Source organism: Mustelus asterias, chromosome 1 (genome assembly GCF_964213995.1).
Source record: "Mustelus asterias chromosome 1, sMusAst1.hap1.1, whole genome shotgun sequence".
Taxonomy (NCBI): domain Eukaryota; kingdom Metazoa; phylum Chordata; class Chondrichthyes; order Carcharhiniformes; family Triakidae; genus Mustelus; species Mustelus asterias.
Window position 1 is genome coordinate 121,387,796 of NC_135801.1, and position 17,082 is coordinate 121,404,877.

General features: G+C 40.7%; 1 protein-coding gene across 7 annotated transcripts in view; it reads left to right on the forward strand.

The window, feature by feature from the left end:
- The window catches only part of slc7a2 (solute carrier family 7 member 2), a 134,278-nt gene extending 128,222 nt beyond the window's left edge, over positions 1-6,056 (forward strand). For all 7 annotated transcript variants that reach the window (XM_078217698.1, XM_078217709.1, XM_078217726.1 and 4 more), the window contains exon 12: positions 1,879-6,056. In XM_078217698.1, the coding sequence (XP_078073824.1) occupies positions 1,879-2,051 (173 nt within the window). In that variant the 3' untranslated portion in view covers positions 2,052-6,056. The remainder of the gene's footprint in view (positions 1-1,878) is intronic.
- Positions 6,057-17,082: the final 11,026 nt, after the last annotated feature.

A 17,082-nucleotide genomic window follows, 5' to 3' on the forward strand; every position in this document is an offset into this window, starting at 1 on the left:
CAACTAACACCCAACAGACATAGGCACTGAAAACTTTGGTCCTCACTCATGGCTGGGATTCTCTGGTGCCACTGAGAGTGAACGGAGTTTTGGCTGGAATACAAATTCTCCATTCTCACTTGCAGGGCACAGACAAGATCAGAGAATTCCACCCAAAATTAATAATCCACATTCTCACTTTTTTACGAACAAAATCAAATTTTGAAAGCAAACAGGGAATCTGGTAACAATTCTGGGACAGGTAAGCAGGAAGAAAATTAATTTTGCGTCAAGGGTCCTCCAGTGGGAGTAGATGGAGGATTAAAGAAGTTTCAAAGATTTAATATGTAGTTCAAAGAATAAGGAGTATTTGATTTGATTTATTATGTCACATGTATTAGTATACAGTGAAAAGTATTGTTTCTTGCGCACTATGCAGACAAAGCATACCGTTCATAGGGAAGGAAAGGCGAGAGTGCAGAATGTAGTGTTACAGTCATAGCCAGGGTGTAGAGAAAGATCAACTTAAAGCAAGATAGGTCCATTCAAAAGTCTGACGGCAGCAGGGAAGAAGCTGTTCTTGAGTCGGTTGGTATGTGTCCTCAGACTTTTGTATCTTTTTCCCTACAGAAGAAGATGGAAGAGAATATGTCCGGGGTGTGTGGGGTCCTTAATTATGCTGGCTGCTTTTCCAAGGCAGCAGGAAGTGTAGACAGAGTCAATGGGTGGGAGGCTGGTTTGCATGATGGACTGGGCTTCGTTCACGACCCTTTGTAGTTTCTTGCGGGCTTGGATAGAGTGGCAGCCATACCAAGCTGTGATACAACCAGAAAGAATACTTTCTATGGTGCATCTGTAAAGGTTGGTGAGAGTCATAGCGGACATGCCAAATTTCCTTAATTTTCTGAGAAAGTAGAGGCACTGGTGGGTTTTCTTAACTATAGTGTTGGCATGGGGGGGACCAGGACAGGTTGTTGGTGATCTGGACACTCACAAACTTGAGTAAGGGTTGAATAGAGTAGAAATAGTTAGTCGGAAGGTGATAGGGTCTAGGAGATGTAATAAGAGACACTGAGGGCCACATTTTCCCTCCCAGACCCAAATGCAGCCTGCAGCCATTGGTGGCTCCTTTCACTGGCACCACACCCAAACTCCCACTCAAAGGGGAAGAAAGGAAAATGGACAGGTGCAGAAGAGGACTGACAGAGAACTAAAAAGAACAGCTATGGGGAGAATTTCAGCAAAGTGAGAGAGCCAACACAAAGAAACAAAGTCATCATAGCCTAGTAAGAGATAGTGACCGTAATGTACCTTACCAAGTACAATAGAAGCGGACGTTGGCTGGCTTGCCAAAGCAAAAAATCCAAGAAAAGTGTGCTGCAATTGACTGGTGTGAATTACAAGCATGATGCCATCTGCTGGTTATAGCTGGTAACTGCATAATTTATTAAAATAAATTCAGTCACAAGGCACATGAACTGAGATGAGGTTCTAAGATTTTAACAGACTGGAGGGGTTCAATAATGAAGTTAGGTAACCAAAGCAGTTTTCCAGTCTTGCAGAGACACCGTTGTTTTCTTTCTAAGCTTCCCAGTGGAATATTTATTCACATGAATCTCTTCATACTTCTGGAATATCTACTAAACATGACTAAAGGATGGAAGGGGTGGCCAACCTTACCTGAAAATATTTTCAATATTCTTTTCCCTATCAAAGTCCAGCATTTTATAGCGGCAGGCAATGCAGAATATTTATCGGTTTTACTGAATTTTGACTTTCATTAAGAAAATTTCAAAAAATACTTTAATCTTCTTAATTTTATATTGCAAAGTAACGCTGTTAAATAATAACTGTACTTTCACATTCCCTGCTCCATTTAATATATTTTTCTGTTTAAAGGATTTGTAATCTACTTTGCTTATGGCATCAGAAATAGTGTGGAAAGGCACCACGATGATGAATCAATGCACAGTGAAACTGAAGACATAAAGAATTTAGAAGGAATGAACGACAATGAAATGGCAACTGAGCTTGACCAGTTTATTCTGCATGAAAAGACAAGTGAATGTTAGCTTTAAAAAGCAATACAACATGCCAGTTTGCCACAACAGACCTGCTATGTGTTATCAGGAGCAGTGGAGCTGTATTGACTTTGGTCTCAGAATTTAGTTAAAACTCTTAATAGACAAATTGTACTAACAAATGAGTGTTTTGCAGCAGATCACCTTAAATTGCTTATGGGGGAACTGAATGTTTGCTGATTAGCTGCAAGTACCTCAATGTCACATGTAGTGGTACCATGGTTGATTTAATCTATTCAAAATAATGTTGAGTGGAAAGCTAAATAATATTTTCTCAAAACAATAGGATCCCTGCCCTGAGAAGAAAAAACTGTCTACTGGGAGACAAGTTGTTTTTCTGAAAAGCAGCAATAGAAAGTGATTTTTTTTTAACCATTTAGCAGTGTAACACAGAGGTTATCTCTGTCTTTTAAGATCTTCTATAGTTCCACTTTCTAAAATTTTCAGTAGGTGCTATTGCATTAATTCAGAATGTGAGATCTGAGAACATAAGAAATAGGAGTAAGAGTAGGCCTCAAGCCTGCTCTAGAGAATTAAATCACTTGTGGCATTGCAGTTTATTTTTTACATTCACTTTTTCTAAAAAAAACTAAATCGAAAAGAGAGACCTTGAGGCAGCTGGGTTTAGAAACAAAAAGGGGAGAGGAGAAATGTGCATTTTCGTCTTTCACTAAACTCGGCAAACTCAGGAAAATATCTAAAACTTTTAAAACTCCTTTAACACATGTACCTGCAAATGTTAGTTTGTAGCCACTAAATCTTAGTAGTCCATCTTTTTGGGACAAAAGGGTTCTGATCACACTTGAGTGTTTTAGGTTTATCTGGAAATGTGATAACCATTCATGCTTCTAAACTTATAAAGCAAGCATTTACTGTGAATTAACAAAAGGTTTAATGTAGACAAGTCCTTAAAAGGGATGTTTCTATCAATTCCAGTGGTGCTGCATTTTTGTTTAACTCCTGATTTATGTCATCTTCATTTGAAGCAACATTCTCGAAAAACCTATGAAGCATCAAACTTTTGACTCATGTAATGATGACTTTATGTGATTCTCAACATCAACCATAAAATGGCTGCAGCACAGAAGGAGGCAATTCAACCCATGTGCGTGCTGGTTCTTTGCAACAATAGCTTCGCCAGTTGCACTTCCCTACTCTGTCCCGGTTGCTCTGCAAATGTTGTCTTTAGATGCTTACAATTGAATTTCCTTCCACCACACTCTCAAGCAATGCAATCCAGGTCCTAACCACTCAGTGTAAAAGGGTTTTTCTCATGTCATCATTGGGTGCTTTTGTCAGTCATCTTAAATTGTTGTCCTCTGATTCTCTCCCCATGCAAACAGTTTCTATTTAAATACTCTGTATAGACTCATCACAATTTTGAACACTTCTTTCAAACTTTCTGTCTCCAGGGAGAACAATCAAAGCTTCTTCTTTCCACATCACTGCAGAATCTTCTCCCTGAAAACATTCTCAAAAATCTTTTCTGCCTCCTATTTAAATACTTCACATCCTTCCTAAAGTGTAGTGTCCAAAATTTTCTAGTTGAGGCAAAACCCGTGTTTTATAAAGAATTACCATTGATTCATTGTTTCTATGCTCATTTCCTTGGGGTTGGTTTAGCTCAGTTGGCTGGACAGCTGGTTAGTGATGCAGAGCAACAGCAAGAGTGTGAGTTTAATTCCTGTACTGGCTGAGCCTTGTTCGTGAAGGCTGTGCCTTTTCAACCTTGTCCCTCATCTGAAGTGTGTTAATCCTCAGGTTAAATCACCACCAGTCAGCTCTCCATCTGGTAATTTGGGAGTATGGCGACTTTACCTTTTACTCTATGCCTATGTTCATAAAGCCTCGTATCCAGTGTGCCTTTTTAACCACTTTCAACTTGCCCTGCCATCTTCAATAACTTGTACACATATACCCCTGGTTTATCTGTTCCTACACAATCTTTAGAATTTTATCCTTTATTCAAAGTTACTTTTCCTGTTCTAACTACAAAAATGTATCACTTTGTACTCCTCTCCATTAAATTTAACCCTGTGACCACCCATCTCCTCTTGGAGTCTATCATTATCCCCCTCACAGCTAACAATATTTCTGAGCTTTGTGCCATCTGAAAATTTTGAAATTATGCCCTACACCCCTAAGTCTAGGTCATTAATACATATCATGAAAAGCAGTGATTCTAGTACTGACCTTTGGAGAACCCTATTGTATACTCTTCTCCAGTCTGCAAAACAAGTGTTCATTACTGTTCTCTATTTCAAATGCTTAGTAAAATATCACCTTTACTGCAGGAGTTTGCAGATCAAGTGTCATGAAGCATGTGTGTACTGTGACTGGGATGTATAGTGGAGTAGGTGGGGAGTAGGTGGTGATCTGCAGCCACCTCTTCACTTCCCACACCAGCAAAAGTTATTTTCATGATTAACCTTGTCAGATTTTTTATTCAGGTGATGGGCATTTTGTGTTTGATTGCTGAATTGATGGAATCTGCTAATACTTTCTGCTTTGCTCCTAACTGTATAACCTTGTTCTTTATAGAGGTATAGTGTTTCTTAACATATTTTGGATGACTGTAAATTTCAGTAGAGCTATTACTGAAGGGACACAGTTTTTGAGGTGTACTGTGGGCAAATTTGACCAACCTCAGAAGCAGCAGTTGACATTTAATCAAAAATGTTATCTATTGTTTATTTTAATTACAAGGACAACAAAACTGCACATATATTTATATATAGTGAACTTAAAGGAACCTGCCATTTCAAATATTTTGAATGTCATAAACCTTTATCTATTTCACTATATTTACTTGTCCTCAACTGGAATAATGATGAGTTAGTATTGGCAAGAGTTACAAAAGATGATATTTTCATAATGGGATCTGCTGCTCATAATAAATGTACTGTCCTCACTGCTCATTATGCTGAGACACAAAATGTGCTGGGAAGAAAGGTAGAAATTGTCCTTTTTACTTTCCCAAATTAATCCTGATTAGTTTAGTTTATTTGATTAAATTGATGAAGCCATAAGAGATGGTTTATAAAATGTATTTCATTCACAAGTAATCACTACTTGTACAATAGAGCAATATTCTTTGAGAGCATTTTGGTGGATTACAATTAATGGATCCATTTCAAGAAGATAGCACACAAAATTATTTCATATCAAATTTTATTGGAGGAAGCATCTTGATTAGGCAAATGTTGATCAAAGGATATTTGATAATTTGAATGAGAAGAATTAACTGTATATATGAAAACATTGAGCAATATGGTGGCACAGTGGTTAGCACTGCTGCCTCACAGCGCCAGGGACCTGGGTTCGATTCCGGCCTTGGGTGACTGTGTGGAGTTTGCATGTTCGCCCTATGCCTGCATGGGTTTCCTTTGGGTGCTTTGATTTCCTCCCAAAGTCCAAAGATGTGCTGGTTAGGTTGATTGGCCATGCTAACTTGGCCCTAGTGTCCCAAGATGTATAGGTTAGGGGAATTAGCAGGGTAAATGTGTGAGGTTATGGGATGAGGCCTGAGTGGGATGCTCTGTCGGAAAGTCAGTGCAGACATGATGGGCCAAATGGCTCCTTCTGCACTGTAGGAATTCTATAACTCTTAGTGGCAGGGTGTTGATTCTCCACATAGTCAGTCTCAAACATGTCATCACGAAAGTTGAAAAGAGGGCAGGTCCTTTAACAAGAAGGAAGAAATGTTTAAAAGGAGGTTGATTCTGCCACAAAACAGAAAATGCTAGAAAATCTCAGCAGGTCTGAGGAGAGAGTCTAGATGACCCTTTGAGAGCTGAGAGCAAAAAGAATCAGCAGAGATTTATACTGAGGGTGGGGGAGGAGTGGAATGGGACAAAGGGACTGTAAATGAGGATACAGAAAGCTGAGAAGGTGCTAAAAATGTCCATAAAGTGCTCAGAATGCGAGAATGGCAGAACAGAGGTACAGATGGTTATGGGATTGCCTGGGGATTATGGCAGTTGCCTTGAGGAAGAATGAGGGGGTGGAGGGGGGAGGCGGCGGTGGAGGTGACAAGAAGAAGAACTGGACTGGATAAGAGGAAAAATGGAAGTGAGAAAGAAAGATAAGATGAAATTTTTTTAAAACGTAAATGGGGTGAAGGTGGAGGGGCAAGTTCATGCTCTGAAGTTGTTGAACTCAATCTTCAGTCCAGAAGGATGATGAGGTGTTGTTCCTCCAGTTTGCGTTGGGGTTGATTTCAGGCTTTCAGTTAAACTTCCAAGTACAGGGGATGATGGTATTGGCATTAGGCAAGGGATAGTTTTGCCTGCGTGCCCAGTAAACTGGAACATAGCAAATTATATGGAGGAGTAAGAACGACTTTTGATTAATAAGAGATTCAAAAATAATTGAAAAAACACTTTTATAACATCTGAAAGTCTGACAATTCATTATCGTGAACTCTGCTGAATTAATTATTTTATTTTGTAATCCATCAGTGAGCACATTCCCAATTGCAATTCAGAGCCAAGCATGAACTAAAAATATTACTTTGAATTATTGCTGCCCAAAAGTATTTTTTTCCATCTTGTATGACTGTAAAATTAATTTTATTTTTAGTAATTACTGAAGTAATTGTAGTAATTGAGCAAGACTTGTCCACTACACAAGGCGACACTGCAGTGTGAGATAGAGCTCTGCAAACTAGCACAATGAGCTAATCTTCAAACCGCAATGCAACCTGGCGGAGCAGATCACCCACCCAGAATGGAAGAATCAGTCTGTGCTGCAGTAAACAGATGACCCGTTTCACCAGATTACTGTGCAGACAACAAAGTTATAAATGAAACCAATGGCTGCAGTGGAGGTAATCACTGCAATATGAGGGCAGTCACTGATGAGCTACAAAAGGACTGACGGATTACTGTGATAAAATTCACTAGTACATTTTTCTGCATCTTTGGGGTAAAGTTTTCAAAGCCTAAGATGCAAAAAAAAGTATTGATATGTTTGTAAGAAGAACATTAAATAGCGAAATTTAAGGTTTTTGCCAATCACTTGTTCCACGAATCATGTACAACCTGCCATGTCAAAGACTACTTACCTCCTTAAGCTCTTTTTGAGAATGTTCTGTATATATCTCCAGTCTGATTCCCAAAGGATAACATGGCTTTTTTTTTTAGCCTAGTTGGGAATATTTTTAAATGGATTCTGTATAAAAGTTTTTTTTTGCTAATAGATGAAAATATAGTCAAATGCACAAATGTTTCTGCATAGTTTCAAAAATGCTTATCTTACAGACCAAAAAATTTTAAAGCTCCTGAAAGAATTGGGAAATGGTTTATTTGTTCAGTTATGTTAACCAGCATTTCCTATTTTCATAACTATCCCATTCCTGAACTGCAAAATCAAATGACTTCGTTAAGGAGTTCTTCATATCTAAATGGAAAGCTAACATTGAGGTAGAATTTTCAGCTGTCTCGGTGTACTTTTCATTGATCTCTCCACAATCTGTTGTCTCTCCACTTCTCACAGGTTTCACCTATATGGTCGGATACCAACATGAGTTGGTTGGTACCTTCAGCAAAGACCAATATTTTTGGGAAGGAAAGAATTGATCAAGTTTTCAATTTTGTTTTTTGAAGTCATGTAATGAAATGGCATCACAGAAACCATATAGAGCACACAATTCCTGGCACAGTTATGATCTAAACCTTTGTTGGGGCTAAAACTCTCCCTAATTTGGTGCATTCATCAGGACATTGTCATGAAGTGGTTCATCAATTATGGAAATAATGTCTGGTTGGATCAGACTAATCACCTGTAAAAGGTCCTTCACATTCAATAATTGAGGAACATTAACTGTGAATAATCAATGTTACAGGTTCTCCTGATAGAAGGAAAGGAATAGGTATGCTGCAAGGAGGTACCAACAGAAGTGAAATAGAAAGAAAGGAAATAGAAAACAATTTATATTTCCGACACCTTTCATGACATCCGGATGTCTAAAATATTTTTTAATAAATGAAGCATTTTTGAAGTGTAGGGAATTGGGATAGCCAGTTTGCACGTAGTAAAGTCACCAGGAGAACACTCCTGTCCTTTTTTGATGTGGAGGTAATCATTGCAATATGAGGGCAGTCACTGAGAGTTACAGAAGGTCTGGCAGATACTGTGATAAAATTCACTAGTACATTTTTTTGCATCTTTGGGCTAAAGTTTTCAAAGCCTAAGATGCAAAAAAAAGTATTGATATGTTTGTAGGAAGAAAAACATTAAACAGCAAAGAACATTACCAAGGGATCTTTTACTTTCTGTAAAGGCATCAGTTTAACATTCCATCTCAGCAGGCTTGTCAGCACTGGCTAAGAAAAAAGATATCTCAAGTTTTGGGTGTAATTTCTGCCTTCCTTTCTTGAAAGCTGATTAACTTTGAATTTCCAGAACTATTCCATAAGGAATGGCTATTTTGGGGCATCGTATCATAGGGAGTCTAATTCCTGTGATATTGTCTGTCAGTAGAGTCAATGCCTTCAGGAGTTGTGTCAGAGAGGATAATGCAATTAAATTAACAAACAAGCTTCATTTGCTGGCTAACTTAGAAAACATCCTTTGAAAACTAACTGAATATTTGAACCATTTACAGTTAGAGATAAGCTAATGGATAATTTATTTTTATAATTTAAGTTTAGCTGTAATTATGACATTAAGGATGAAATTACCTCACTAATAAAAGCATTGGGATAATATACCTGTGATGCAAAATTGATTGAATCTAATCAGTTGTACTTCAAAGAATTTGTGTGTATATTCTTGTAACATTGGGTGACTAGTTAACAAAATGTATAATGTTTTGTTCTGTTACAAAATTAGCTTCTTGTATTTCTAATATACTGTAGTAACAATGGAAAAATAACTTTAAGGTATATTTGTTTCATTTTTTAAAGCACCTCACTCCAATTCATACATTAATGATGAAAACTGAAGGTGAAAAAATGTTAATATTGAGATATGAGCAGCTGAACAACTTTATGTCAAACTTTTCAATACATCAGTTACATTCTGGGAAATATAATTCACACATTTTATATTTAGAAAATACTAAAGAGTTTGAAATGTTGGAGAAATACTGGTCTGGTTTAAACAAAATGTCAACAGTCCCCAATTTAAGGGGAGCCTTGTGGTATTACCACTAGACTATTAATCCAGAAACTCAGCTAATGTTCTGGGTTCAAATCCCACCATGGCAGATGGTGGAATTTGAATTCAGTAAAAAATATCTGGAATTAAGAATTTACTGATGGCCATGAAACCATTGTCGATTGTCAGAAAAACCCATCTAGTTCACTAATGCCCTTTAGGGAAGGAAATCTGCCGTCCTTACCTGGTCTGGCCTACCTATGACTCCAGAGCTACAGCAATGTGGTTGACTCTCAACTGCCCTCGGGCAACTAGGGATGAGCAATAAGTGCTGGCCAGCCACTAATGTCCCACTAATGAATAAAAATTCATCTACACCCAGTATTGGTAGTACCTCACTACTGTAAAAGATGATTGAACTCCTGTAAAAGATAATTCTTTGATTCCTTTCTATTATATCTTAGCCAGCCCTTATATTAAATATCCCACTAACTCTTAAAAATGGTTTTGGATGCAATCCAGCCCAATACATGCTGCTTTCATATTTTACAATCAAATTTTGTACAAAATGCAAATCCTAAATTATGATTAATTTTATCCTTTAGCTGTAATCAACAAGCTGATTCAGCTTAAAACGTTCAAACTTTGCTGTCATTCCTGATTCTGCCTTGGGTATTTTCAGCAGATGCTCAGTAATATTTAGATCATTGCATCTCAATCACTGTGTAAAAGGGATACAAAAGATTGAGACAAGAGTCAAATCTGCAGAAACGGACTAGGATAAGGTAGTAATACTTTTTGATGGGTGACTGATTTGTAATTTTCTGATCATATCAAATGAAAATGAAAAGAAAACACCAGGAGCACAATCTATAAATGTCCTTGATGTTATATAAACATTGTTCTCTTTATATCCCATAAGTAATCCCAGTGATTTTATAGAGACATCATTTTTGTATCCTAGAATCAGATTGCAGCCATGCATTTGAGCTCGGTCAATGTCACTAAGTACTGACAAAGCGTTAAACATGAAAACTCATTGGGATATAATTTCTGCTCCTTCTGTAGATTTGGTGCACAAATGAGCTTTGCATCTGTGCCACTTGGTTCATTTGTAAATGGAAAAGTCTGTGTGCTGTCACTCCTATATGGAGGACTCTGGTACCTGAATGGTCACTCTTATATGAAGCAAAGGAAGTGGGTTGGCCAGCAGCAATTGAATATTACAAAGTGGCAGTCTCCTGTGCTCCAATTTCTATGGACCTGGAAAGCAAAAGATCCATTCTCTGCTACCATTTCCATTGATTCCTCCAGCTGTCCCCTTTTTCCTTACCTCCAAAAATAATTTTGAGGAGCTGATGAACTCCTTTAGTCACTTACGGGCAGAGATTTTCCAATGATGGGATTTCCCATCCTACCACCAGAGTAGTCGCCAGTAAGTGCAGCCCCGTAGATCAGGGATATCCCGCTACCTTTTAATGCTTCAAGGAGCTTTCATTGGCTGGAGGTGGGCTTCCCATCCCTCAGCTTCAAGAAGAAGTCCTGCCTCAGAGAGCTACCAGTGAATCTGATTGGTCAGCAGCTCTCTGTGGTCTCAGCAGTGCCCGAGGAGCGGTGGCCACTGCTGGGACTACAAGCAGTCCCAAAAGTCAAAGTGCCGGAGCCCCAGGATGAATTAAGTGCGGAGCCCACAGTGAGGAAGACAAGAGAGCCCCGGGGGAAGTTCGGGTTCTTTGAAGACCAAGTGGTGAGGGAACAACTTGGGGGCCCAGACCTTGGAGCAGTGCAATCAGTTTCGAAAGGGGGTCAGTCACTGAGGCCCAAGCAGGATAACCTGTCAGGCTTCTTCCTCTGTCCTTGAACCCCTCCCGCTGGCCTCAACATTGCAGCCTGGGTGAGAAGCAGCACCAAAGTGGCCATTAATTGGCCATTTTAGGGTCTCAATTGGGGCGAGGGTGGGTGAAAAAACTTTTCCTCAAATCCTCTCTAAACCTCCTGCCCTTTCATTCAATCTATGCCCCCTGGTTATTGACCCCTCTAATAAGGGGAAAGGTTCCTTCCTATCCACCCTATCTCTGTCCCTCAATTTTGTACACCCCAATCAGGTCTCCCCTCAGTCTTCTCTGCTCTAAAATGAACAACCCCAACCTAACCAGCCTCTCTTCATAGCTGAAACGCTCCAGCCCAGGTAACACCTTGGTGAATCTTCTCTGTAGGCTTTCTAGTGCAATCATGTCATATTGGGGAAGGTATCAGGGTCAAGGGTGGGTACCGGTAGACAGGAAGGTGGGTTGAAGTGTGTCTACTTCAATGCAAGGAGCATCCGGAACAAGGTAGATGAACTTGGGGCATGGATTGGTACTTGGGACTACGATGTTGTGGCCATTACGGAGACGTGGGTAGAACAAGGACAGGAATGGTTGTTGGACATTCCGGGGTATAGATGTTTCACTAAGTGTAGGGAAGCTGGTAAAAGAGGTGGAGGAGTGGCATTGTTAATCAAGGATAGTTTAACGGCTGCGGAAAGGCACTTCGAGGGGGATCTGCACACTGAGGTAATATGGGCTGAGGTTAGAAATAGGAAAGGAGCGGTCACGTTGTTAGGAGTTTACTATAGGCCCCCAAATAGTAATAGAGATGTGGAGGAAGAAATTGCTAAGCAGATTATGGATATGTGTGGGGGTCACAGGGTAGTTGTCAAGGGGGACTTTAACTTTCCAAATATTGATTGGAACCTTTGTAGGTCAAATAGTTCGGTAGGGGCAGTTTTTGTGCAGTGTGTGCAGGAGGGTTTCCTGACACAATATGTGGATAGGCCGACAAGAGGTGAGGCCACATTGGATTTGGTACTGGGAAATGAACCGGGCCAAGTGTTAGATTTGGTTGTGGGAGAGCACTTTGGAGATAGTGACCACAATTCGGTGTCTTTTGTTATTGCAATGGAGAGGGATAGGGCCGTACGGCAGGGCAAGGTTTACAATTGGGGGAGAGGTAATTATGATGCGATTAGGCAAGAATTAGGGGACATAAGTTGGGAACAGAAACTGTCAGAGAAAGGAACTAATGAAAAGTGGAACTTTTTCAAGGAACAAATACTGGATGTCCTTGATAGGTATGTCCCTGTCAGGCAGGGAGGAAATGGCCGAGTGAGGGAACCATGGTTCACGAAAGAGGTGGAATGTCTCGTGAAAAGGAAGAGGGAAGCTTATGTAGGGATGAGGAAACAAGGTTCAGATGGCTCGATTGAGGGTTACAAGTTAGCAAGGAATGAGCTGAAAAAGGGGCTTAGGAGAGCTAGGAGGGGACACGAGAAGTCCTTGGCGGGTCGGATCAAGGAAAACCCCAAGGCTTTTTACTTTTATGTGAGGAATAAAAGAATGACCAGGGTGAGGTTAGGGCCGGTCAAGGACAGTAGTGGGAACTTGTGTATGGAGTCGGTAGAGATAGGTGAGGTGATGAATGAATACTTTTCTTCAGTGTTCACCAAGGAGAGGGGCCATGTTTTTGAGGAAGAGAAGGTGTTACAGGCTAATAGGCTGGAGGAAATAGATGTTCAGAGGGAGGATGTCCTGGCAGTTTTGAATAAACTGAAGGTCGATAAGTCCCCTGGGCCTGATGAAATGTATCCTAGGATTCTTTGGGAGGCAAGGGATGAGATTGCAGAGCCTTTGGCTTTGATCTTTGGGTCCTCGCTGTCCACGGGGATGGTGCCAGAGGACTGGAGAATGGTGAATGTTGTTCCTCTGTTTAAGAAAGGGAATAGAAATGACCCTGGTAATTATAGACCGGTTAGTCTTACTTCGGTGGTTGGTAAATTGATGGAAAAGGTCCTTAGGGATGGGATTTACGACCATTTAGAAAGATGCGGATTAATCTGGGATAGTCAACACAGATTCGTGAAGGGCAAGTCGTGCCTCACAAATTTGATTGAATTTTTTGAGGAGGTAACTAAGTGTGTTGATGAAGGTAGGGCAATTGATGTCATATACATGGATTTTAGTAAGGCGTTTGATAAGGTCCCCCATGGTCAGCTTATGATGAAAGTGAGGAGGTGTGGGATAGAGGGAAAGTTGGCCGATTGGATAGGTAACTGGCTGTCTGATCGAAGACAGAGGGTGGTGGTCGATGGAAAATTTTCGGATTGGAGGCAGGTTGCTAGCGGAGTGCCGCAGGGATCAGTGCTTGGTCCTCTGCTCTTTGTGATTTTTATTAATGACTTAGAGGAGGGGGCTGAAGGGTGGATCAGTAAATTTGCTGATGACACCAAGATTGGTGGAGTAGTGGATGAGGTGGAGGGCTGTTGTAGGCTGCAAAGAGACATAGATAGGATGCAAAGCTGGCTGAAAAATGGCAAATGGAGTTTAACCCTGATAAATGTGAGGTGATTCATTTTGGTAGGACTAATTTAAATGTGGATTACAGGGTCAAAGGTAGGGTTCTGAAGACTGTGGAGGAACAGAGAGATCTTGGGGTCCATATCCACAGATCTCTAAAGGTTGCCACTCAAGTGGATAGAGCTGTGAAGAAGGCCTAGAGTGTGTTAGCTTTTATTAACAGGGGGTTGGAGTTTAAGAGCGGTGGGGTTATGCTGCAACTGTACAGGACCTTGGTGAGACCACATTTGGAATATTGTGTGCAGTTCTGGTCTCCTCACTATATGAAGGATGTGGAAGCGCTGGAAAGAGTGCAGAGGAGATTTACCAGGATGCTGCCTGGTTTGGAGGGTAGGTCTTATGAGGAAAGGTTGAGGGAGCTAGGGCTGTTCTCTCTGGAGCAGAGGAGGCTGAGGGGAGACTTAATAGAGGTTTATAAAATGATGAAGGGGATAGATAGAGTGAACGTTCAAAGACTATTTCCTCGGGTGGATGGAGCTATTACAAGGGGGCATAACTATCGGGTTCGTGGTGGGAGATATAGGAAGGATATCAGAGGTAGGTTCTTTACGCAGAGAGTGGTTGGGGTGTGGAATGGACTGCCTGCAGTGATAGTGGAGTCAGACACTTTAGGAACATTTAAGCGGTTATTGGATAGGCACATGGAGCACACCAGAATGATAGGGAGTGGGATAGCTTGATCTTGGTTTCAGATAAAGCTCAGCACAACATCGTGGGCCGAAGGGCCTGTTCTGTGCTGTACTGTTCTATGTTCTATAGTGTGGTGACTAGAACTGCACATCGTACTCTCGCTGTGGCATAACAAACATTTTATACAGCTCCATCATAACTTTCCTGTTCTTATACTCTATGCCTTAACTAATAAAGGCAAGTATCCCATATGCCTTCATAACCACTGTATCTACCTGTCCTGCTGAATTCAGGGATCTTTGGATATGCACCCCAAAGACTCTCTGATCCTCTGTACTTCCTAGGGTCTGACCATACATTGTATATTCCCTTGCCTTGTTCGCACTCCCAAAATGCATCGCCTCACACTTTTCAGGGTTAAATTCCATTTGCCACTGTTCTGCCCATCTAACCAGCCCGTCTATGTCATGCTGTAACCTAAGGCTTTCCTTCTCACTATTTTGCACATCACCACTTTTTGTGTCATCTGCAAAATTATTGATCATACCTCCCATATTCATGTCTAGATCATTAATGTAAACTACAAACAGCAAGGGACCCAGCACTAATTCCTGTGACACACCACTGCACACAGCCTTCCAATCACAAAAACAACCTTTGACCATCACCCTCTGCCTCCTGCCACTCAGCCAATTTTGGTTCCAATATACCAAATTGCCCTGGATTCCATGGGCTCTTACCTTCTTGACCAGACTCTCATGCAGGACCTTGTCAAAACCTTTATTAAAGTCCACATAGACTACATCAACTGCACTGCCTTTATCTACACACCTGCCCGAAAAATTGATTCAAATTTGTTATGATCTCCCCCTGACAAAGCCATGCCGACTATTCTTGATTAATTTTGCCTTTCCAAGTGGAGATTAATTCTGTCCCCCAGAATTTTTTCCAATAATTTCCCCAATGTCAGACTCACTGGCCTGTAATTACCTGTTTTTTCCATAGTTCTCTTCTTGAATAATGGTACCATGTCCTCCAGTCCTCTGGCACCACTCCTGTAAGAAGTCTCACAACACCAGGTTAAAGTCCAACAGGTTTATTTGGTAGCACAAGCCACTAGCTTTCGGAGCGCTGCCCCTTCATCAGGTGAGTGGGAGTTCTGTTCACAAACAGGGCATATAAAGACACAAACTCAATTTACAAAATAATGCTCCGAAAGTAGCATTACTTTCCGAAAATAGCGCTCCGAAAGCTAGTGGATTGTGCTACCAAATAAACCTGTTGGACTTTAACCTGGCGTTGTGAGACTTTAATTATTTTGTAAATTGAGTTTGTGTCTTTATATGCCCTGTTTGTGAACAGAACTCCCACTCACCTGATGAAGGAGCAGTGCTCAGAAAGCTTGTGGCTTTTGCTACCAAATAAACCTGTTGAACTTCAACCTGATGTTGTGAGACTTCTTACTGTGTTTACCCTAGTCCAACGCCGGCATCTCCACATATGGCCATCACTCCTGTGGCCAGAGAGAACTTGAAAATTAGAGTCAGAACCCCTGCAATCTCCTCGCTTGCCTCACACAGGAGCTTAGGATACAGCTCACCTGGGCCTGGGGATTTATCCACTTCTGAGCCTGCTAAAATCACTAACAACAACTCTCACTCAATGCTAATCTGTTCAATTATATCACAGCCCCCTCCCTGATTTCTATACTTACATTGTTGTTCTCCATAGTGAACATAGATACAAAATATTCATTTATTCCCTCACCTACATCTTCCAGCTCTTTGATCCCTAATGAGCTTTACTCTTTCCCTGGTTACCCTCTTGTCCCTAATAACCCTCTTGTCCCTAATATACTTATAAAACTCCTTGGAATTTTCTTTATTTTGCCTGCCAGTGTTTTTTGATGGCCCCTCTTCGCTCTCCAAACTTTTCGAAGTGTATCACCCCCACATCTCCTGGCACTTTCTATTCTCGAGGGCATCCCAATGTTTTGAGCCCCCTGTGTCTGCTATAAACCTTTTATTCTTATCCAATCCTGTAAATTCCCTTGACATCCATGGTTCTCTGGACTTTTGGTCCCACCTTTTACCTTTACGGGAACATGTCATTGAATCCCCCTTTACTAGATTCCCGACCACCCAACTATTATCCTGATCACCCAATTACCCTCCACTCAGACTACACCTATCCACCCTACCTTCTCATTCACTTAGCTGCCACCCTACCCCCTCACCCACCCACCTGTCACCCTACCCTTTCACCCATTCCTATCTTCTCTCCATAACTTCTCAAAGTGGCTTTGAGAACTTTAAACTTAACTGAGTACAGCAGCCGGTGCTGTGAAAGGGAGTGTAGCTTGTCTTCCCCCAATGATCCTGCACTACAAGGAAGGTACACTTCACATTTTTGAAGAGGCCCAATTCAGAAGTCCTGGTGAGAATTGTGGAAGATGCAAGAAAATAGGAGCAGAGTGGCAATCCAGCAGTGATTGCCATTCCACAAAAAGATTTGGCCCATAATTTTTTTTAATTTTGAAAGTGATTTTGTTAAGTTCAAAACTAGGGTCTTAAATCCAAACAAAGCAAACAATATAGGTATAAGAGGCAATTTGGCTAAGGTAGATTGGAAAACTACATTAAAAGATGTGATAATAAATAATTAAAGACTTAATGCATAGTTTATATCAAATTAAACATCGATTTAAGACACAGGAGACCCACAGAAAATAGTCGTAAGCCAGAAAACTGGAAAGATTTTAGAATTCAGTAAAGGGGGACCAAGAAATTGATAAGGAAGGAGAAAATAGAAAATGAAAGTAGATTAGCAAGAGACATTGACCCATAACGTACGATCGCCGGCAGAAAAGCTATGGTCCGCCAGAAATAAAATAAATG